Genomic DNA, 24918 nt, shown 5'->3' with positions numbered 1-24918 from the left:
CAGGCACTGAAGACTGGCTTTTGAATCTTTTTCCAGTGTAAAATCAGTTAGGTTGTAATCTGTCCCTTCAGTAGTATTTGGTCCTGCACAGTTTCTTGAGTCTTGCTGTTTCCTCAGCAGGATTACTTTGGAGATTTTTTTACTGTGGAAATTCTGAAAGGTGTGGAAGTATTTAGTAAAGATGATGGGAGTCAACCATAATAAATCTTCAAATACAAGACTTCTGCCAAGAAGTAGAAATAATGTGCACTCCACATCTGTGGCAGATAATAGACACATAGAATTGTTGTTGTTGGAAAAGAGCTCTGAGATCATGAAGTCTGACCATTGGCCTAACACCACTATGGCCATTGAACCATGTCTGGAAGCGCTATGTCCACATGTTTTTTGAACATCTCCAGGAATGGTGACTCCACCACATCCCTGAGCAGCTTATTCCAATGCTCAAACACTCTTTTCATAAAGAAATTTTTCCTAATATCCAATTGAGGCCATTTCCTCTCATTCTGTAACTACATACTATGGAGAAGAGACCAACAGCCACCTCACTGCAGCCTCTTTTCAGGTAGTCATAGAGAGCAGTGAGGTCTCCCCTGAGCCTTTTCTTTTTCCCGACTAAACCCTAGGTCCCTTAGCTGCTCTTCAGGCTTTATTGTTCTCCAGGCCCTTCACCAGCATCATTGCCCTTCCTTGGACATACTCCAGCAGCTCAATTTCTTTCTTGTCGTTAGGGCCCCAAAGCTGAACACAGTACTCAAGGTGCAGCCTCACCAGTGCTGAGTAGAAGGGCACAATCACTTCTCTCCTACTGCTGGCCACACTATTCCTGATACATGCCAGGATGCTGTTGGCCATGTGAAAGAAATTGGAAGATTGCTTACTACTTTTTATTGAGCTCTAACAGGAGGAAATTAAGATAGTCTAAGTAGACATGATTAATAGAAATATACCAGAGTTACCTCACTGCTTCTGTGACCTGCAAGTGCAAAATAGGTGTTCTTGCTGTGCACTATATAAGTAGTCAGCATCATGTCCTCAGCCTCATGAAGTGTTTGTTTTTGCCATCAGGTGAAACAGCTACAGAATGGAAGGAAGAAATGTAAATCTGAATGTTATTGCAGCAGTTTCATTATGTGTTTCTTGAACTGCATATGAGGCATCCTTTTGTTGTTAATAATGTGCTTTTTTGGGGTTGGGGTGGTGTTACAGGTAATACAACCCTTAGTTCAGCAACCTAGTTTACCAGTAGTGAAACAATCAGTCAAGGAGCGATTAGGTCCAGTACCTGCAAGTAACATTGAACCTGCAGAAGCACAGAGTGCCAATACGGAAGTCACTCAGGTATGTATGGTAATAAAAAAAAAATCAGTTGCATGTTTTTCTTTCTGTAATAGATTGCATAATGTATGAATGTGTTATGATTACTCACAGTGAAGACAGAAGTTTACTACTTTTATCTAGTTTGTGAGTGGTGTTTTCGTATTAAAATTTTCCCCGGTGCTGTTTGGTGCTTTGAGTTTTTAGTATCATAACTTCTTACTTAGTTTAAAAAATAAAACCAAAACACCTCCAACAAACAAAAAAATCCCAAAACAACAAAAGATTCGGAAAATATTGCAGTAATGTCAAGTTCTACTTTTCAGATTTCAAAATAAAGCTCTCCTTATTTAACATTATATCTGTTAAACCACAGTGTTCTCACTGTACTTCACTACGAGAAAGAATGTAACCACAGTGCCAATATGAATAGTGATGGAATCTGGCATGTTGCTTCTACTAGAAATAGCCTTTAGATTATGTTAGAAGTAGCATCATGGCACTACTTTAGCTTCACTTCTGAAAAGATAGTGTCACATGCTTAGTTTTTTAAATTCAAATAACAAAACCAAGTTATTTAAAAGGGTCTATGTAGATAGTCCTCTGTCAGCTAGCATGTCATGGACTTCTTTTAAAAAAATGCATAGTATAATATTTGATTCCAAATCTGGCTTCATCTATTAGACATGAGAAAGAAGTTCTTTACTATAAGGGTGGTGAAAGACTGGAATGGCTTGCCCAGAGAAGGTGGAGACATCTCATCCCTGGAAGTGTTCCAAGAGCAGGCTGGATGAGGCTTTGAGCAATCTGAGCTAGTGGGAGGTGTCTCTGCCCATGGCAGGGGGGGTTGAAACTAGGTGATCTTGAAGGTCGCTTCCAACTCGTGCCATTCCATGATTCTTTTCTATTCTATGACAGTGTCTTACGTATTTATAGATAGATATAACTGTAAAATCATAAATATGAAATTACTTTTATCAACTGCTTGAATATTATTTTTCTTGTATTTTTTTTCTGAGAAGTTTATTATGTTTTTTTATAAATTCCTAGCATTTGGAATTACTGAGGAAATAGTAAAGTATATGTAAACTTTTTTTTTTCCCTTAGAATGTGACTAAATTATCTGTGAAGGACAGACTGGGTTTTGTATCAAAGCCAGTTACTCCAGCAACTGAAAAGGTAAGAGAATGTCTCATATTCTCTTCCTCTCCTATTTAATTTTAATAGAGAAAAACTTAAGTGTGGGCAGTAAGATTTTTCAGAACTATTAATAAAGTTTTGTTAGAGGCTAGTTTTACAACTTAGAGTAATCAAAACTCAGCAGATGGCTAAATGATTATAAGAATAAAAAAACATGGTAGGACAGAAGTTGCTTTTCTCTGGGTTTTATTTTAATACAGTAGGTTCTGTTTATTTAGTTATGAAAACAACTAGATATGTTCCAGGATCCTGACTTGATACAAAAATACATTAAAAAAAAAAAAAGAAGAAAAATTTTACACTGCTCTTGAATCTGTAGGAAGCCTTTCTGTAAAAACTTTTTAAGTTTCTGTGTCACTGAAAAGATGATGCTGTAAACATTTACCCACTTGTTTGGTCTTAAAATTTGCAGTACTTGTGAAAAGATAAAAGTGGAAATTAATCAGTATAGAAAGGACAAAGAAAGGTAAGGTGGGAAAGGTTTCATCTGAATTGTGGTTATGAGTTAATGTATTTTGCCCAGTGGTTGCAATTGTCAGAAAATTGTCAGAACATGAATTTGTTGATGTGTTTATTTCAATAGCAAAGTTCATGATGCATGTTTCCAGAACTGTCTGGCACCTTAGGGAACAGGGTTTTCCCAGTGTTCATAACATCTATTGAGACAGCTTGGGGTAAGAAGGCAGCAAGTTTTACCTGGTAACAAGATTCTTCTACTTAGGTACCTGTCTTTTCTCTTGGGAAATTGCCTTGACTTGAAATGAAATGCAGCATCCACTTCATTTCCCCCCCTGCCACTAAAAGCAGTTAATGCATTTAGTGAAAGCTAATAAAAATTATCTTCAAAGAAACTATGCTGTATTTAGCATACAAAGGTACAACAGTGTTGAGTTACAATTACAGAGGATGTCTCTTCTACTCATGTCAAGCCAAGCTGTCCGATTAAATACTCTAATCTTGACTTCTTGCCTATATTTTTTGTTGGTTTGATTGGTTGCATTTTGTTGCCCTAAATGAGTTGCAGATACATGTTTTGCTGTGTGTTCCTGAAATAGAGGCTACATACATTCTGTATGCTTACTTCAGAAATAAGTCTGCTTCAGTTTGAGTGGAAATACTTTGTCTTCTCATTGTCTGAGTTGAGTTATCCTAAAGCACTTTTCTACAAGGAGTAAATTCATGCTAAAATGGTGTTTTGCTATGTTGTCTTAATAGTAATGACTGATCTTGATTAGCTACTCAGCTGTTGAATGGACTAGGTGTGAAGCAGTATGTTTCCTCCGGCACTTTTCTTGGTGTTCTGAAACTTGATTTGACTTGGTTTTATCTGCTACTGTGTCTGTGTACAAGGAAATAACCTTGGTTTTGGTTGCAATGATAATGCTCTTTAACCATTAGAAATCAGACTGACAGCTGTCAGAAAAAAATGGGTGTCATTTCCTAGATGTTTTCTGCTTCTGAGTGCAGAGTTTGACAAGAACTTTACAGCAAAAAAGTCAGTAGCTATGCTTCCCAAAGAGCAGGAGGAAAAGACGAAACAGTCATTGTAAGGCCTTTTCAGATCTATATAGGGACTTGGATATTACGAACTTCTGAAGACATTCACACACTGTTATTTCTCTTGAATAACATTAAGGGATTTAGAAGACAATGTGTTGCTTCTTGCTCTTCTGTAGTAGTTGGTGGAGGTACATCTGCTGTGGCATCTCTCCTTACATTAAAAGAGATGAGGAGGCATGGTTCACTCTGTCATAAAGACAGTTCAGGGTCAAAGGAGTGTGTCTTTATTCTTGACTTTACTTGGTCATCTGTTAGCGATGTGCTCTGTCCTAAAACTACTTTGTAATAGAAACTGTCTAATTGGGATGTGCTTTAATAAGTTAAAATAAAAATTCCTTCATCTTCGTTTTAATGACCTCCTTAGAGTATTTTACTTCACTTTGTATCATACCCTCTAACATGCTTTTATTTTTGTTGTTGTGCTTCTCTCTGCACTGCTTCCTCTAGAAAATACTGTGGAAAGAAATAGTATAAATAGCACAACAAAGTGAAAAGCCTTTATATGAAACATTCCTGTTGTAAACTCTTCTGATCGCTTGACCTTTTCTGTCATTCTGTTTCTTGACTGTCTCCTTTTTCTCCTGTTGATGGGTGTTGTGTCTATTTTATGGAGTGCATGGTGACCAAAAGACTTTGCATGCATCTTTTGACTTTCCACATATGCATAAAGTATTTTTAAAATCCTAGAAATTATTTCAGTTGTGTAATTGGTGTGATTTGCTAACAGGGAGGATAGGATCTTTCTCATATTATCTTCAGCACTTAGCAGTGAATTTTTCTATTCTAACTTGGCCAAAAGGTAACATAAGAAAACAGAACAGTTCAAGTCTTCAGGTATTGTGTAATGTACAGAGTATACCTTAGAGAGGTTGTAAAGCAGATAGCTGTGTTCTCAGTAAGTTGTGGAGAAAATTCATACCTCTTTACAAACATAGAAGAGAGACACAGGAGTCTCATCCTTTGCTGTATGATGTTGAAGACTTCCCTGTACTTGAATTACTTTTTGTTGATTGTGCAAGCTCTACTTTGCACAAACTGCATGTGAAAAGGAACTATTGTATCCACTTTGGACCTTAGTCTCTGAAATTATGTTGATTTTTTCTTGGAAAATCCAGGCAGCCATGACAAATTCTGTTTTAAACTTCAAAATTAAAAAGACAAAGTTCAGTTATTCTTGGGAAAGTCTCAGTCTTCTGTTTCCTTAATTATGATCAAATTTGTAAAGTTTCATATGTTTGAAATTTGGAAGCAGAAAGAATTTATACTCTGATGTTTGTAATTCTTATATATGGATGTGGGGCTGCCTCTTTAAAAATTGTTTAACTGAAGCAACTCTAGATAGATGTTACACCAAATTTTTATATTCCATTATCATCAAAATAGATAAAAGAAAAGACACTTTTTTAAAGCACTCTTTTTTTTTTTAAATTGAAATTCACTGGCAAAAAATATAAAATGGTTTCCTCCTATAGGTTTTATCTACTTCTACTGGCTTGACAAAAACTGTGTACAACCCTGCTGCTTTGAAGGCAGCACAGAAATCTTTGCCTGTTGTTTCAACTTCCGTGCTAGACTCTAATGAAGCACAGAAGAAAAAACAGGTAAATTACATATGCTTCTTTATAAAATGGAAATAGACTGGGAACTTGCGACCATTAGAGGTAGCTCACAATGTATATTCATCTTAGGAGCATGGATGAAATTAGTTATAAGATTAAATTCACTAGAATGTGGTTTTTAGTTGTTGTGGTTTTGTTGTGTTGTTGGGGTTTTTTTGTTTTGTGGTTTTTTTTTCTCCCAAAGGACTAGAAAATTCAGCACCATTTTTTTTTCCCCGATTTATTTATATTCAGGAAGTAGATGCAGGTTTAAAACTCCAAAAGTTCAAAATGTGAAATACTTTTTCCTGGAAGCAGAATCTCCATGTTGAGACCCGATTTGTCTGTTGTGAGTGAGAAGGTAGTGAAGTGTAGTCACTTTCTTTTAGGCCTTTCTGGAACTGGCCTTTATTATGATCAACCAAAACTATTTCTTTATTTGAGAGAATTGAGAACTGTATGAATCTGTGTTTTGTTTCCAAACTGAAGTTGTTCTGGTTTTACCTTTTTTTTTTTTTTTTTTTTTGGTATAGTACTAGTTTTTTTTTCTCTTTCTATGATGTTAGAGAGGAGATGCAACAAAAATGCATTTGGCCTTAAATGGTCACTCAATTGTAGTTTAATTTATGTAGAATTTTCAGAAGAGCCCAGTAAAGCTCCTTTTCCAGGTTTCTTCATGTCATTTAGAAAAATTTATATATAGGACAGTGTTTATCTTACTGGTTTCAAACCACATATCAGTAGTTCAATACTAAGTTAGATTCAACCGTAATTTTTGAAAGCAGAATAACTTACTGGTACGCTTCAGTAACTGATGTCTAATACAATTTGAAATAGCAGTTTGTAGATGCACATCAGTTGTGGCATTGGCCCGGACTTAAAAAAAATCGCTTACAAGTTTGAGATTGAATTTCATATTTGTTCCCTAAAACGTGATTTTCAGAATTAGAGCCTTTACCTTTCAATTTAAGATGCTAAGTTCCTGTGAAATGGCAAAAAGCTCAGCTTTTTTTTTAAGAGAAGACACTGAAGATATGCGAAGTGATTGGCTCTTTTCATGCGCTCTTATGCTTCTTCCTCTCTTCAGAGGCTTCTATTACAGTATGCTAGTACTTGTGGAAAAACATGATTTTGTGGGACTCACTCCCCTCTTTCCTCCTGTCTCCCTAATTTTTCTTAGCATCCATCCCCTTGTCTTATCTTCCCTTTCCCTGCAGAAAAACGATTGCATGCTATTTGCAAATCTAACATTTCATGCAGCAGAACTTGTCAGTATTTGGGAAGAGATACAAAAACTTTATTCCTATTTATCTCTCTTTTTTTTATAGCTGTTGTGCATTTGCACTCTTTGTGTAAGATAATCTAGTTGTAGTCTGATCCCAATTGGTTGGTGATCTAGAGGTGTAAAATCATCATCTTCCTGTCCTCTCTTACCCCATTAAATATGCTGATAACTAAGCCCTGGTTTTCTGCAAGTATCTTGCTTTTGAAGGCTTCTATAGTCTGTATCTGAGAGCAAGAAGCAATTGCTTTCTTTCAAGCAGCATTAGTAGGAGCTGAACACAGCAGCTGTGGTACCTCCTCCTGCTTCTCCTGAGTGCAGTATGTCTCAAATTTCTCAGTTTCAATTCGACCAGCGTGTTGCAATGTCAGTTCCTTTTTTTTCTTTTCCTTGAGTGGTAGTGCTTGTCACTTCTAAATTATAGCATTCAGATGCAAAAGAAATTGTTTTCTTTAGGTAACATGTTAATTTTAGAAAACAGAATTTATTTTATTTTGCTTGTAACCTTACTTAATGTGTTTTTATTGATGAATTTGATTTGCGGTTGCTGTCCTTGCATATTTAAACTCTTCTATGTCGCACCTTTTGTGGTCCTGGTGTTAGGTTGCCTTTCAGCTTTCTGTGGAGTTATGTAAGGGATTACTTACTCTGTATACATGTGATAATGAAGTCTTCCCAGCACAGATCTAAGAAAGATCATTAGATTCTTCACTAATTTGGTGATGCATTGTTTTCCAAAACATAATTTGAAATATTGCATATTAGTACTTTGAATTTCTTACGAATTTTTTTCTCTGTTACTGTAAGTTGCTACTGTACAGTTGCTAGGTATAGTATATTGCTCTCCTGGCATTATTTTTCAAAATCTAGAAACTGTCTACATTTTTTTGTGCTTCTAGGAAGCATTACGACTTCAACAAGATGTGAGAAAAAAGAAGCAAGAAATCTTAGAGAAGCACATTGAAACACAAAAGGTAAAATGTTAGCATTAAAGAAACAAAGCAATTCAGTTGTAAAATCTCAGTTCACTTGAAATATTTCATAATTTGTAAGCATGAGATAAAAAACTGGCTTATAAAATAAGCAGTCTCTTAGAATGATATTAGCATGCTATCTTAAATTTAGAATTTTAATCTAAGTTGTCTTACCAGTTCACTTAAACTACAAGTTTATGCAATTCAGCCCCAATTTTAGTTGAAATTGCCTAATTTGGGTACAGCATGCATACACGTTTTGGGAGAAGTGAAAGCCTGAGAGCTCTACTTGATGAGAGTGGGAGAGAACGACATAGAAAAATATGCGTGATTGCATTTAGGCTTAGGAGAAAAAGGCTAAAATGTCATTGTAGTTGAATAAAAATTCTGAAATAATTTAAGTATATTGAACAAATCTGTCTAAATTAGAGATATCAGATGTTCATTAGCAAATTAATCAGAGATTCAGACAAGTTCATTAGCAAATTAATCAGAGATTCAGACAAAGATTTTAATGTAAGCTCTTACCAGCCCTATATGATGAGATTGAGGATCACATGCAAGAAATGCAATATTCTGGTTTTCTTTTAGTTGTACTGAGTACTTGAAAGCAGATTTGCAATGGTTTCTGAGTAAGAAGGTTTTTCTTACTAGTTTTTAAATTGGACAGATGCTGATTTCAAAGCTGGAGAAGAATAAAGCCATGAAGTCAGAAGACAAAGCAGAAATCATGAAAACACTGGAGATTTTGACTAACAGCATTACCAAGTTAAAGGATGAATTAAAAGGTGTATCACCAGGAGGAGGCACTCCTTTAAAAAGCATGAAAACTAAGACTCAGGTATTGAAGTTTTGGTGAGCTTTTTTGTAAAATGAATTCCTGTGATTATGTCAATAGAACAGAAATGTGCAGCCATATCAGCAGTAGTTACAACCATACTTGTTTAATTTGAAGTAGTCTTTCAAGTGGCACTGGGTTTGCTTTCTTTTGAAAGGAATATAGTTAATTTTAAACCCATGGCTGTTGTCTAACAGGCTTACCTGCTGTTACACAGATGCTACATCATCTGGAAAATCAGTAATCTAAACAGAAGGTGTGCAATTATTTCCTGTGTTTTACCCAGTCTTTTGTGTCTCTTTTATTGCATTCTCAAATTTTGAGTGGAAATCATGTAAACAGTATTTCTTATGCAGAAGTATTAACATTATGTAACAGTTAGCTCTGTTCAGGTTTAATGCATAAACCTTAATGAAACTAGTTGACTAATACATAATTTTCTATGTCTTTTTATGTCTCTGAGATTTTTCAATATATTATACATTTTAGATTGAAGATTACATTCATCACTTTTTCTTACATCGAGCTACCCATGCTTGGGTTGTACCTGTGAAGGGTGTTTCTCTTCTCTGCTGTCGTTCTCGTTCGTATATGGCTATAACCAGTTTCCTATCTGTTTAAAGATGCAATTATATTACATTTTAGAAGGAATTATTTTGCTTTTTATAGAAGTATTCCTTCCTAAACAGGTCACAAGGTGGTTAAGAATTAAGCAAGATTTTGAGAAATAGCATCTTAGCAAATTAGTAAGTGTTCTTTTAAATATATTACAAGCTTTTCTTGCTTTATGTAGTGAGGAAGTGCATACTAATAAAAGAGCAAGTTTTTGTACAGAGTATTTTCCAGTAAAGATACGATTTTTGTCAGTCCTAGGAATCTCCTCTAAATGCTGTGACGTTTGAAAGATAATTAAGGTTGGCTTTGCAAGGACATCAGAAAGCTCCCTCAGTATTTACTGGTTGCATTATATAGGGTCCCGGATTTTTATGTATGTCCAGTTTGTTTAAATGTTTCCTAACTTGATTCTCCTTCATAAAAGGCAAGTCTCTTTCTGCAGGCGTTTCCGACTAGTCTTAGGGTCCTGGGATTGCTGGAGGGAAGTGTTTCCAGTAACGACTGAGGAGTAGAAGTTGTTAAGTATCTTCACTGTTTTCCCGTCTATTGCCAGGACTGTTTTCATGTCTATTGCCAGGTCTTCTTGCGCATTCAGCAGCTGACCCTCTTTTTTTGACAGTGTAGTGTTCCTCTTGCTGCTGATAGACTTGCAGAAAGAAGCTTTTCTTTTTGTTTCTTTCTCTTCTTGCCAGATTCAACTCTAAGTGGGCTTCAGCTTTCCAAGCCAGTGCCTGCATTCTCTGCTAATTTCTCTATATTCCTTATATTCCTTCTGTGATCTGACCCAGCTTCCACCTCTTATACACCTTGGTTTGTATTTAAGTTTTGTTAGGTCTCCCTGTTCATCCAGGCAGGCATTCTGCCACCTTTGCTTTATTTCCTGCATACTCTGCAACTTGGAGGACATGATTCTGGAAAATACCCTGCCTTTCTAGCAGATACCTAGGCCTGGATCTTCAGACAGGACACTTCTTTCAATTATATGAAAAAGGCCTCAACTATTTGTTTCACCTGATGAGACAGTGTGTAGTACATACCCACTGCAATGTCACCCAGGTAGATCTGCCATCTTAATCTTGACTCCTAAACTTCTGCAATCATCTGTCCCCAGGCAGAGGTCTATGCATTCATACTGCCCTGTCTTATAAAGGGCAGCTCCTGCTCCTTGCTGTCCTAAACTTGCCCTTCCTTAAGAAACTGCAGTATCCATCTGCTGCACTGCTCCAATAGCGTGTTTTCTCAGGATGTTTCTGTGGTCCCTCTGAGATTGTAACCCTATAACTGCACACAGACATTTAATTCCTCTTTTACACCTTGTGTACATTAGTGTACCAGAGTCTTTGGAGAGACACTGATTTCCCAGAAAACAAATTTGTGTTTTCCCCTGTGGTACTGTTCTGTAGGCCCTCCCTTGTTTACGCAGGTTGCTATGTGTGTGCTTGAGGTCAAACTGGTTTTGTTATCCTTGAGATCTCTTCTGCCGACATCACTTTTTGCTTGGCAACCTGGTCTACCAGTTCCTTCTGTGATTGTCAGTTTAGCTTAGTAAAGTGGGGTGATATGCTAATTTGAATTACAGTTTTAATGAAGTTCTTGAGTGGGTTTTCTGTTATCTTTGTAATATGTAAAATGAAGAAGCATTTTAAGCAATCCTGTTTCGTAATGTACAAAATACACAAACTGTAGAGAAGTTGATTTTATTGATGGCTTCTGTCTGAGGGGGACTGTAGTGTCTGTTTTGCTAGCACTTGAGTGAGAACAATCAGTCTCATCTGACCTTTGTGAAAGTGAGGAATTAATAGAGTCTTCAATTAAAATTTACAACTTTGACAATTTTCTTAAAGACTTTACTCTAGATTGTCTTCCATATTCTTAGCCTTTAAAACCTGGGACATCTCAGAAGATCCTGCCAACTTGAATATGAGGGCCATAATCTTTACCTATCTTTATCTTGCTCTAGTTCCTGAAGATTACAAAATACTCTTCCCCTCCCCACAAGGTGTAGAATCTTTTGCTGCCTCTTGGTGTATCTTGAAGAACGTAGTTTCTTCTTGAGACTCCGTGTAGCTTTCTATATAAGAGAAATCTTCATTAAGTACACTAGAAATACTGTTTCCAATTTTGAAAACTAAGAAAACCATAACACAGGAAATAATGGATTTTTTTCTTTTCATTTGTTATAGTTGTAGATAATCAGAAAGTGGGGCTGAAGGGGGTTCAGTTTGAAGTTAATGGTTTAAATAATACAGCTTCTTTTTCTTTCAAAGCTTCCAGGAAAAAAACAACCAAACAGCCCCTTGCCCCTTCTTTGTCATTCAGTGGTGATATTTGTTTTCCAACTGTCACAACTGTGAAGCCTTCATCTCTTGGCAACCAGCTTTTGAATACATGACATGCTATTGTTCTAGATCAATGAGTGTAAATGTAAAACTGTTTCACCATAATCTATAATTTTGTCCTTCATTTGTAATGTCATTGGAACATTTGTCTGCTGGTTTTCCCATCTAGATTTAAAAAAAAAAAAAGGGAGGAAGAAACTTAATTTGCAACAGCACTTGAAGTAAAATTGTCATGGTCACATAAAGCCTTTTCCTGCACCTGTATCAGCACCTGTACCTCAGTGGCTGTAATGAACATGTATAAATTTGGATTCAAAGATACCTTTCAGTTTTACACAAATGTTTGAACTTTTTAGTATATTTTTTTAACGTTCTGGAAGGCAACTCCAGTACATCAAAGACCAACCTTTTGCAGGCAGAAGTCTTGTTACTGTTTTTTTTCTACTGTAGTCTGAACAGAACTATTATTTGTGCTTTTGCATTATGAAATTGTAATAAACTCTCTCCTATGAGGACAGACTGAAAGAGTTGGGGCTGTTCAGTCTGGAGAAGAGAAGGCTCCGAGGTGACCTTCTTGTGGCCTTCCAGTATCTGAAGGGGGCCTACAAGAAAGCTGGGGAGGGACTTTTTAGGCTGTCAGGTAGTGACAGGACTAGGGGGAATGGAATAAAGCTGGAAGTGGGGAGATTCAGGCTGGAGGTGAGGAAGAAGTTCTTCCCCATGAGAATGGTGAGAGCCTGGAATGGGTTGTCCAGGGAGGTGGTTGAGGCCCCATCCCTGGAGGTGTTTGCAGCCAGGCTGGATGAGGCTCTGGCCAGCCTGATGTAGTGTGAGGTGTCCCTGCCCGTGGCAGGGGGGTTGGAACTAGATGATCCTTGTGGTCCCTTCCAGCCCTGACTGATTCTGTGATTCTATGAAACTTAAATGCCTTTTTTTTTTTTTAATACTGATTGTGTACTGTATCCATTCATAATTGTACTGTAGCTTTTTTGATAGCACACTGTTTTGTCTCATCATCACTACCATATAATTTTGCGTTTACTATTTTGCATATCTCTAGTTTAGAAAAAGTTCCATTGACTTTGGCTTTGTGTGGTAGTCAAAAGTCTTCATATCACTGAGCTCAGAAGTGTGCTTCTTGCAGATCCAGCTTTTATTCTGCCAAGAAGGCTCCTCAGCTTTTGCATGGTTTGGTTTCAGAAGTGGAAACCTAGCATACTGAGCAGTATACCTGCAAAGTTACACTGTGATGTCAATAAGTCACAACTTTAAAATTTCACTACAGCTTCCAGTTTTCAAATTTCCTTTCCTTACTTTCTAGGAATCTGTTTTTCAGATAGAGCTGCTGTGCTTCTACCTTACCTGGAGACCAGTGCTGGCCAGTATTTTAAGTAGTTGTGTATTTCTGAAATAGCCTGCTGATAGGAGCATAGCCATGGAGTTTTGTATTTTATGAGAAAATTGTTTCCTTAGTATAGAATGTGCTCTGTGGAACTAATAATTTACCATAACAATTCCTTAGATGCAGAAAGAGTTACTAGATACTGAACTGGATTTATACAAGAAGATGCAAGCTGGGGAGGAAGTTACTGAATTAAGAAGAAAATACACAGAGCTACAGCTGGAAGTATGTGTATCTCTTCTTTTGTAGCAATTGCACTTTATTCAAATATTTTCGTATCTATTTATCACATCGTATATTGTACCATAAACTTCTTTTTTCCAGAGTGCAATATTGAATTCTATGTAGGTGGAAGCATGGAGCAATGATACTTGAAAAAAAAAAAAAACAGGTTTTGAATTTCATTGAGGTAGAGAAATAGTCTTGAATTTTGATTGCTAATGTATTTAAATTATGTAACTATTTAGATAACATGCTATTTTGTAGATATGTGATATTAATAATTCCTGGGTAGTGTGGCATGTTTTTTAGTTGTTTCCTGTAGGTGATGATGTGTTTGATACAGAACAGTGAAACACTGCTTGATTTTTTTTTTTTTTTTTTCCTTTTAAAATGTTAGCATTCTCTTAATGAGATTAACCAAAAAGGCTCAAATGTCTTGGTTTTAAGAGGAGGATTTGCCAAAAGCAAATATAATGTTTTAAGGAGTGTTCAATGAATAAGAACACACTTTTTCTTGAGGTACTTGCCTTGAAAAAAAAAAAAATCAGAAGGCTGTGCAGGATTCTTAATAAGTTTGAGAAATTCTGAATGCCGTGTGTGTTATTCTGTGTTCTGTTGCACCATCTTATATAATTGTCGTATCTGCTTAATTGCATAATAATCTTATCTCTTTTTACTGTTAAACAGGCTGCTGTGTCGCTTAAATCGCTCTTGTCTTAATGAAGTTTGGTCATGTCTTATGTATAACTACAGTTACATACAGTGCACATACGTATGGCTAAGTTGTATTAAGATCTTACTTTGAAACTAAATTGTTAACTCAGCTTTGGTAATTGTGGAAATAGGTTGTTAGTAACGCAAGCCAATTGAATAGATATGATGTAAAAGCTGTAAAGGTGAACAAACTTTAAATATACTGAAAGCTTATTTATAAATAATACATTTTAGAAAATATGTAAATTGAATGATGTGTAAAATGGCAGTAGGAATGTAGATGCTTGTTCAAGATAGTTACACCATAGTTGAGTGTGCTAGTACTGTTCCCCTTATTGAGTCTCTTTGTATTTTTAATTGGAAAAAAAAAAGTGGCTTTTCCAGGAAATTATTTTTTGCTATTAAAATAAATATTCTGGATTTTTTACTAAGTACTGATGAAAAAAACAGAGAAAACCATGGTTATTATTTATAGTAAAATACACCAATATATTTCAAAGAAGAGCATGAAATATATCCCTTGTATAATTTTTTCCCCTAGGCATTTACCTGGTTCTTTAGTATTCCTACAAATTCTTTAGGAAAATATTCTCATCTCACATTGTGTTTGTGACTTTAACTCCCACAAGATCCATTTGTTGCTTCTGTGGCTCATAACCAGCTGTACTGTTCCAGGTGGTCCTGATTCTACACTGAGAAAACCCAAACAGTATACAGCTGGATTATTGAGTCAATGTAATAATCTCCTGGATTGATCATTTAATCATTTTAAAATGTTTTAAATGAAATACAAACAAACAAACCCCAACATCCCCCCATGCCCTACTTTTGACTTCTCTTGGAGACTGCATGCCAGTTTTTTAGAAAGGGTACAAGAGTACCGTGGAAAGTTGTGGAAATTACTGAGAATGTAATGACAGATTTTTACTTTGTCCTTGGAGATGCTTCTTTGAGCCTCTGATTCTTACCTCACAATTTTTTGTGCCCAAAAGCTATTACGCAGCGTTAATTGTGGTCAGAATAAAATCTGTATCTAGACTTTCTGAGAAAAGAGACAATTTAAGTAGTTAGCCATCACTTAAAGAAAAAATTGTTAATGAAATTTCAAGTGTTATTCTGCAGTTCCTTTCTCCTGTGAGGAATTATCCTCACAGATGAGGACTTTTTTTATAATCTGGTTTTAATACCTGGTTCTTTTTTCCCATTTCTATCCTATTTTTGGTCTGTTAATAATTAACGATGTTAGCTTTTTAATGCTAATAACATGTTCATTTTTTCTTATTTTGAGACCTTGAAGTTGTTAATTTTGGGACTTACTCTGATGTTTCCTAAAAATAAATCCTCAAATATGTATTTGTTAATTTTATCTAAATATTTAGATTATGAATTTTAATACATCAATATGTTATGTATAAACATCGTAGGCTGCCAAACGAGGGATTCTTTCTTCAGTTCGTGGTAGAGGGGTTCATGCAAGAGGTCGGGGTGCATCCCGTAGCAGAGGTAGAGGAATACGAGGCCGGGGTAGAGGCAGAGGAGTTCCTGTGCATGCAGTTGTGGATCATCGACCTAGGGCGTTAGAGATTTCTGCCTTTACAGAAAGTGACAGAGAAGATCTTCTTCCTCATTTTGCGGTATGTGGCAATTTCACGTTCTCTGTTCTTTGGATGACATTTGTCTTTTGAATGATTTTTCTTCTCTGGATTCAATTAATCTGGAAATACTATTTAGGAATTAATCTTTAACATGATATATCTGTTCCTGAAAAAAAAAATGCATCAGAAAAAGCTGAAACAAAGAAATTGCACAGTGGATTCAATTATTCAATTACAGTTATAACTAAGCTTGTTTTCATAGAGGGGAGGATGGGAATATAAAGTAATGAATTATTTGTCCAGGAGAAGCGTTAAAATTATTACAGATTCTTAGATAAATGAAGGAGTTGTGAGAACGAGGACTGATTCAATACCAAACTTTCAATTCTTGAAGTTTTTCTGTCTTTATTGATATACCTTAACAAATATTCAATGACACTTTTCTCTGCAAATGTTTAGTGCTTTTGCATAACTTTCTGAATTTAAGAATCAAGATGAGAATTATGCAACTATATACATACACATATTGGCAGGGCAGACAAAGGCATCTGTCCATGTCTGTAAGCTTAAGACAACTTTTTGTACATTTTTCTTCTGGTTTTGTTCTAGAAAATGATAAATTGATGTATGTAACTGTTAGCAAATATTTTACTGGCGAATATATGTTTGCAAATACATTCTCACTATATAAAAAAGTAAGAAATCAACAAATTTATAAAAACCTCTTATCCTCCATTAAAAAATTTCAAAGAAATTTATTTACTCTGTGAAATGAATGCTAGAATATCTACTGGCATGTAATTGTTTGAATGCTCATCCAGGTGTTGTCCACCATCCCTCCCCTGCATTGGGGTAGGGTTTTGGTTTTTTTTCATGATTTATTTGCAGTGGCCCTCTCTGAAGGTAGAAGTCCAAGAGCAAGCAAGGCCAGTAGATTCTACTCCAATCAGCATACTTAGTAATTACTGTCTGACAGCCATGCAAACAGTTTTTCAAAAGGACAAGACACAAGACCTGTCTTACTTTGTAAAAAAAAAAAAACAAACTAACCAAACAAAAACACACACAAAAACAGGCAAAAAAGCCCCCAAGACAGCAAAACAAACAAAACCAACAAAAAAGCATGTCTAACTTCAGAATGAAGTGGTATAATCCACTTTGTCAGCCACAGGACATTTCACTTTCAAAGATGTGCATTAATAAAAATACTTACTTTTAACCTACATCATCATATTGTGATTTAGTCTGCCTTACGTTTTTTGCTAATGTAAGTTTTGCTGGCCACTGTCATTTTTCATTTCATTATGTACTTCTGTTACTGACTGCGAATAATATAAAAATACAGACTGAGAATTTGCCACTGTTAGAAACTTGATATGTGATGTCAGCTTGTGGTCATGAATTTGCTCAGAACATATTTTTTTTTTTTATATACTTCAGTTTTATTGCAGGATGAAACTTAGTATCTTTTAGAAAAAAACCCAAACCAAAACAAAAAGCAAACCCCAATAAAATCATATTCCCAATATTGGTAGTGTAACACTGAGATAAATTACTTAATTTTGCAAGCTGTACATTTGCTGTTTCAGACTTCCTCCAAATTCCATTGAAGTGAACTGGGCTGTATTTCCAGTTCTGTGATAAATCACAGCTCTGCACATGAGCAGTGCTCCAGCTGTACAGATTTGTTGGGCATCACAGCCTGCAGTGATGGCAACATTAAGGTAGCAATGCTACAGAGACCACTATAGGAACAGATGGATCAGGTTCTTCAGACACTGAAGTTCTGTTAAATTTTGAAAGTTTTTCTGCAGTCGCTGTATCTAATAAATCTTGTGGAAGCAGAAGAACCTCTTTTTGTGTTACAATTTTACTTCATATCTGCATGTTTACAGCCAGGAAATCCAGACACTGCAACTCTTCCATGTTTTAAAAATGCAAGTAAAATAACTGTATTCCTTGCAAAGACAAGTACTCTGATTTGCATTATGACTGTGAAAGGTACATTGTTTAAATTTTACATGGTTTTGTGACGGTGTGTGATTTAGGACAGCATTTATGAAGTTGCAAAACTATTTCGCTAAGCTTTTTTAAAATTCTATTTTATTAAAAGCAATACGGTGAAATTGAAGATTGCCAGATAGATGACTCCTCTCTTCATGCAGTGATTACCTTTAAAACAAGAGCAGAAGCTGAAGCTGTGAGTATAGTCTTTGTTGAAAATACTCTTCGACATTCAGTTACATTTCTACTTCTATAGTTGATTGAATATAATCCTGCTGACTACTTTAAAACATTTTAAAAGAAGTCTGACACAGAAGTATAATTCCAGGTTAAACGAATCTATCAGAACAACATATTCATGAAATAATTCAAATACTTGGGAAGCAAAGGTATATATAGCAAACTTAAATACAGGGTGTGCAAGACAAATTAAAGGAAATGCTTGGGATTCAATAGATGGATGTCTTGGTTTATCTGTATTTCATTGTCATGTTTTTTTTCACCTGAAGATTTGATACCCTCACAGTATTTCTGAACTCTAACTGACAACCTACATAGCAAGACTGTATATCTTGTTTGGGATCAGTTGGATTTATTTTTACCTGAAAACCTGTGTGATGTGATTCTCTTTTTTTCTTCTATTTTATTTTATTTTTAAATTAGGAAATGGAAAAAAAAGGTATAAAATTACGCAACTAACTTTTAGAGACTAAAATCCAGGGTTGACCTATGTTATATTTCAGCATCCCTACATGTGGATCATTAGGACTCTCTATATAGTGAGACCCCTGCCTTATTCAGCCTGTGATGTAGGCAATATGTGAACCTGTGCAAAATAACAAACATAGTTGTTCCACAAATGATTTTGTTTTCTTTGAAATCCTTGCATCATTGTTGGGAAGGAGTTATCCTGAAAATAGTAGGGACTCCAGAAAGAATGGATTCATATTTACGGTATGGTTGTATGGAAAGATTTTGGTTTATGTTTATATTTTGCACAATGTTTATATTTTTGCAGAGTTCATTTTGTAGAGTTTACTTGAGCACAGTTTTTATACCCGGCTAGACTTTTATTTTTTTTGTTTGATTTGTTTTGAGATACCAGTGCTATTTACAATGCAGGCTAGCTGGTGAACACAGCAGTTTTGGATACTGAACAATAAGATTTTTGTGATTTACTTGGAAAAACAATTTGATGTGTGCGCCGGAGATGTTATATGGAAACACAGAAGTTTTGTTTGTGAAACTCCTGCATATAGTAGTGATGAGCACTAACTCAAAGGAGATTGCTTCATTTTACAGAATAATTACATAATTAATGCTACTTACTGTATACTGACTGATAGATACCAAAATCTGTTGTAATGGGTCTACATGCAAGTAGACTGAATTAAGATTGACATTTTAATTTTGGTGCTTACTAACACTGGGTAGTCACTTTGCACCTTCATATTCTTTGATGCTGTAGTTCACGTAAGGAATGTTTTAAGTCAAGAGAAGAACTTCTGCTTCCCTGAAAATAAAAATGTCACCTAGAATAATAATCTGTTTTTGTGGACTGTTCAAATAAAATCTTAACTTCTCCCAGGTGAAGTATGATTCACAGGGAACATGACAGTATCTTATTACAGCGAGTTGTTGATCAGCAAAATACAGTACTTACTGTTACAACTTCCTTTGCTGAAAAATTGACATAGAGAATCATTTCGGCTATAGATAAATTTCTCTACACAAAAAGCAGTATTTTGGAACCAAACATAAAATTATAGAGGTGGGGAGCACCTGAAAAAGAAGTGCAGAAAAATGCTGGCAGGGGAAGAAAGGAAATTTCACTGCATTTAGAAGTGCTATGTTTTTCTCAAATAGAATATATAGAGTTTTCAAGCTGTATTCAAGGTGAAGTTCAGAATATGTTCCAGGATGTGGGGATCTTCTAGCTGGCTTAGAATTCATGATCAGTGTTCGAGATCTGTGTGTTCCAGTTAACGTTAAAACTTGTAACTGTCTCATGACTTTGTATCTAAATTGCGCCTTCATTTTTAAATTAAAATCTTATCAAATCTCTGTTTGTTCAAATATAGTAAAATCTGCATTTTCCTTAAGTTGTTCTTACAAGCTATATGTTTCCACTGGAATTTTTGTGTTTACTACTAAAACAGACTTGTAAGACTGGCAACTGGGGAAGCTGTAGAAAGTAATCATTAAAAGCCTCTGTTGAGGCCAATTGTGAAGTAAACGTAGCTAATATTTTACCTTCTTAAATGAAAGTAGACCTAGGTTTTATGACCATATATCTTCTAGCCTTGAAGTAAGAAGAGGATTCCCTATTGTAAAATGTTGCATTTTTATGTAGTAGTAATTTCTTCCAAAGATTACAAGTTGTTTCTGGACCTAAAGTGTCATGTATAAATGCGTCTAGAAATTCTAGTTGTGTGACATTGTGATGAGACCATGGACAAAAAGCTCCTGAGCTGCATTTTAATAAGCATAAAATCTTTTAAATTTATCATAAATTTATATGTACAGATTTAAAATTTATACCTGGGGACTTTAATATCACACAATTCATGTTCAGATGTCATTGAACACGTAATTGTTTCTACACTTCACATTATGCTGTGCTTTCAGATTGTACTATAAATCTTTTGTGACCATGACGGTTATTTCGGAATGTTGCTAACGCTGATTTATGCTCATTCATGTTACTTTAATTTAAACATACTCTTTCCAAAGCAGCCACTTAATGCAGCTGGTACTTAGAAAGGCATGAATATCCCATAAGTTAAAAATTTTTACATTTCAATTACAATGGCTTTACAGGAAGTGGAGCATTTCCCAGTAGATTAGGTTGTAATCAAAAAGGGGGTTTTCCTAGTTACTGAGTTTTGGCATTTCTTAAATAATTTGAGTCATTTGTATTTGTGGGATGTCTTACTTCTTCCAATAAGCTATCCATTAGCAGTTTTGTGTCTGTCTGAAAGGTGAATAACCTGTCAAGATAGTATTAAGAACTAGGAAGGTTTGGTTCAGTATGTTACCCACATCACCAAATGATTTATAGTTTCCCAAGCTTATTTTCTTCTGAATATATCTTTATTATTTTCCTGAAAGAATGTGTGAATTCTGTGTGCAGTGAATGAAGCTGATTTGTTTTAACCTATTAACAGTAATTCAGTGTGAGCATATATTGTGACTTGAATTTTCTTTTGGAAGAGGAGGCTGTTGGTTTATTTCTGACATTTAAGTATTACTGAAATAATTTTTACCCAGGACAAATGATGTAACTAAAAGCTTTGAACTTGTTTTAGGCTGCAATTCATGGGTCTCGTTTTAAAGGACAGGAGTTAAAGTTGGCATGGAACAAGCCTGTTGCTGCTATGTCAGCTGTTGAAACAGAAGAAGCTGAACCTGAAGAAGAAGAAGTAAGCTTGTTTTATTTTTTCTTTTTTTTTTTTTAAGACAACAGCATTTTCAAAGGAATTTGTTGATTCGTCCTTTTGTTTTTGAATCTAGCTCATGTTTCAATACCAGAAAGTGGATTAATATGTAAATACATTTCTTGTTTATCTAGACTGTTAAAAGTCCAGAAATGTTACTTTTCCTGGCAGAAATGTTTAATTTCTTACCCAGCAAAAATTCTGGAGGATATACCTAGCAAGATGGCAGGGGTCCAGTTTGAACTTGCATGAGGGAAATTTGAGGATTTTGTCCCAAAGATGGGTTTGTACCATCCTAGAGGATCAAATATCAGAATGTAATTTTCATTTTTGGAGAAATGGCTTGGAGAATACAGGAGAAGGAATAATTTTGAGCATTTAGTAACTTCTTTGTTACACCTGCTGTGTGTTGATCTTCATCATAATGCATGAAAGACTTTCAAGCTTTATCCATATACCCTTAATTGGTTAATGTAGGAATAGTGGGACAAGATCTCTTGATGGATTTAACTCATTATACTCAAAATACCGAATTGTTTTGTCAATTCTGAAAGAGAAATGCCACATGGGGAAGCAGGCAAAACAGTCTTTTCCCAGTTAACTGCATGTACATAGTTGCCATAGGATGGCTGACTTGGTGATGTTATTTTGTCTGTCTATTTTTCCTGGGATGTTTTGGCAGACTTACCATAGAATAAACTTCACAAGATTGTTTTGATTATAGCCAAATTTGGTTAGATTTTTTGCCTTTTTGTAGCATTCACTCTCAAGGTTTGTGGAGGTTGGTGTGGATGTTTTTGTTGTTGTTTGGTTTGTAGTTTTCTGGGGGGGGTGGGGTGGAAGGACTACCTCCACTAGACTTTTGTGCCTTCTGACTTAACGAAATACTATTTCCTTTGTGTATGTAAACCTCGATCATTGTCAGATAGTAATGAGCTATGAGTGAACAAGAGGCCATATTGGGGGATCTTCAGAGCTTCTTAGATGTCTTGTCACTTCTCCTTCAAGGATGTATTGCCTCTGAAGATCAACAGCAATGTTTATTGCTGCAAGAAGTCTACTGTATTGTTAGATCTCAGAGAGTAACTACTTTACTGAGACTTCTCCATTTTGTGTAATGAAGGAAGGACATGGAGGGATATGCAAAGACCAGCAGAGTAGAGGAAGGAAAGTATAGATTAATGAGTAGATGAATAACAGAGAGATTAATCTTATAACTCTACCTGAAAACAGAGTGTAGGTGGGTACAGGTAGTGGGGAAAAGGGAACAAAGAGAATAGCAAGTGCTATGCACCGACTGCCCTGGTAAATGAAGAGGGACTTACTCGTGAAAAGACTTCAGACCTAGATGTGTGAGGACAACCTGTCAGCTGAGAAGTGTTTGTTGTAGTGGGATATATCTGTTTTATGTGATGGTTGTTCATAACAGGAGTCACTTGATACCAAAAGAAAACTCAAGGAAAAGACTGCATTGGGACTGTTTTCTCTAATTCCTAAATGGATGGCCTCATCTAAAACTTGCCAGATTCTAAAAATTTGAGTAAAGTAACATTTTTTAAAATGAAAATGTCTTTATTGGAATGTTTATCCTTATAATAGATTGTTTTTTCTTGACCACTTATTTTTCTAACACTTCTTTTGAGATCTGATTTTGTTCTTTACCAGTTTTCATTTGACCCTGGACTGTTTCTGCAGTCATTTCTCAGCCGGATGTTCTTGTGGAAAATGTATAGGATTTGGTTTTGGATCAAACACCCTAGCTGTTCTTTGCTTTTGTATGGTTGATGAGATCTTTAAAAATACTAGTTTGCCTAAACATTTGTTATTGGCAATGCTAACTTCTTACTTGGCCCAGAATTTACAGATATTCCCCCCCCCCTTAATTGAGCAGAATTGAAATACCTACCTCTGGCCCTTTCCCATTTGCAAAACAAGCCAAATGTTTGTAGCTCTTCTATCCTCTTTCTTTAATTAGAATGGATTTTATTTGAATTTTCTACAATTGAATTAACTGTCACCAAATTTCTTCACATGAAGGGTTTCTATTCAATATTCCTTGGGCAATTTTGTGTTTAGATGCCATTCTTTGCTTCTGTGAGCTTTTTATTGCTTCTAGCATATGGTTAAGCTAGTATTTGAAGTATAATGTTGTGATCCCCAGGTCCCAGACGGGTTGAAGAACTTCATGTTAATTCACTGAAGTTCAATCTAGTCTATTAAATCTGTCAAGTTACTATGTTGTTACTGAAAGGAATTAAAAATATATTAATGTATTTTGTGTAAATTTTTTAAACACCTTGCTCCCTGCTTCAGTCTTCTAAACTTTTTTATCAGTTTTATGCTTGATTAAGCTGTCAAAAATGAAAATACCTGAATTGTAATTACTGTGAATGTGCAAAACCTAATGTTAGTTTTTAATAAAGCATCTAAAATTTCATGAAAGCTTTGCAGCTTGGCCACGAATTATACACTGAAGAATCAGAAGAGCTGTTTGATAAACATGAAGTGCATGTGTCTCAATCATTCTGAAGTGCAGTGAAAAGAGAATAAAGTTTCATTTGCCATTTATTAATATATGTGTAAGATACATACACATACGGTGTGCTTTTTTGAAAGCATGACTGTTGATGAAAATAGATGTGTTCTTTATTAAACAACAAGTATCAGAGATTTGTATTTTGCCTTTTGATCTTTAACATCATCTGACATCCTTTTTCTGTTGAAGTTTCAGGAAGAATCTTTGGTGGATGACTCGCTGCTTCAAGATGATGATGAAGAGGAGGAGGATAATGAGTCTCGTTCATGGAGAAGATGATTCAACTGATCAATGGCAATGCTAGCACTGCACCTGTGTTGCATTAGTATTATCTAATGTACTTCTGCATCTTTGTATTAAAAAGGGGTTTTGTGATGAATTTGGATTCAGATATAGACTAAAAAGCAGCTGGTCAGTTATATGTTTTGAGAGATTGATGTTTGAGTTACATTTCAGTAAATGATTGCTAAAGACATCATACTAGGAACATATGCAATGTTTTTATTACATAGTTCTACAGGAAGTTACAGAATTCTTTGGGTTCTTTGTAATTTACCAAATTGGTCAAACACAAATGACCAAAAGTTGTTATAACATAGATAATTTTTGTTCTATTCCAGATACGGAATGAAAATTTGCATTTAAAATCTTTGTGAATGTTTTCAGAAATGAATAGATAACAGTACTAAATCAAAGTCTCTGAAGTTATGTATTCATAATATTGCATAGTAGTATGCTTAGGCTTTACTATGTACTAGCCTTTTGTTGGATTTGTGTACGTATTTTACCTATGGGTTTTAATGATAAAAGTGTATGACTGCTTTGCATATAAGTCCTTATGACTTTAAGATGTTAAAAAATAAAGAAATGGAATGGTCTTCAAAAAAAAAAAAAAGAAAAAAAAAGCAATAACCAAAAAAAGCTGAGGCAATGTTCCTTCATAATGAAAAAAAAAGAAAGAAAAAAAAAAAAAGAAAGAAAAAAGAAAAAAGACCATTCCAAATGGCAACCCCACCCCCATATTCACAAAAGGAGCTCTAATCACTATCACTTGTACTGAAATAGCATTGAATATAAAAGGAATCTCAACATCATGGCATTTCATTTACATTAACACACAAGTGTAGTTTGTTGCAGAAAAGCTTTTGGATTACTTTGGAATTTTAAACTGATTCAAGTCAAATAGTAAACAGAAGAATATTTCAACAATAAGGAATTTATTCTGTACCCTTGTACTGTGCGAGTAGAAGAAAATTTCATCCCACAACAATACATGAATTATTGA

General features: G+C 35.2%; 1 protein-coding gene across 4 annotated transcripts in view; it reads left to right on the top strand.

Moving 5' to 3' along the window:
* RBM26 (RNA binding motif protein 26) overlaps positions 1 to 24503 on the top strand; it is a 54400-nt gene extending 29897 nt beyond the window's left edge. For 2 of the 4 annotated variants that reach the window (XM_054389335.1, XM_054389343.1), the window contains exons 13-22: positions 1210 to 1341; positions 2425 to 2496; positions 5550 to 5678; positions 7857 to 7931; positions 8602 to 8772; positions 13246 to 13350; positions 15486 to 15695; positions 17770 to 17856; positions 20969 to 21082; positions 23823 to 24503. In XM_054389335.1, coding sequence (XP_054245310.1) covers positions 1210 to 1341; positions 2425 to 2496; positions 5550 to 5678; positions 7857 to 7931; positions 8602 to 8772; positions 13246 to 13350; positions 15486 to 15695; positions 17770 to 17856; positions 20969 to 21082; positions 23823 to 23912 — 1185 coding nt within the window. In that variant the 3' untranslated portion in view covers positions 23913 to 24503. The remainder of the gene's footprint in view (positions 1 to 1209; positions 1342 to 2424; positions 2497 to 5549; positions 5679 to 7856; positions 7932 to 8601; positions 8773 to 13245; positions 13351 to 15485; positions 15696 to 17769; positions 17857 to 20968; positions 21083 to 23822) is intronic. The other 2 variants (XM_054389350.1, XM_054389358.1) reach the window with 2 other exon arrangements.
* The last annotated feature ends 415 nt before the right edge of the window (positions 24504 to 24918 follow it).

This window comes from Indicator indicator, chromosome 1 (genome assembly GCF_027791375.1).
Source record: "Indicator indicator isolate 239-I01 chromosome 1, UM_Iind_1.1, whole genome shotgun sequence".
Lineage (NCBI taxonomy): Eukaryota > Metazoa > Chordata > Aves > Piciformes > Indicatoridae > Indicator > Indicator indicator.
This window is presented reverse-complemented; position numbering and strand designations above follow the sequence as displayed.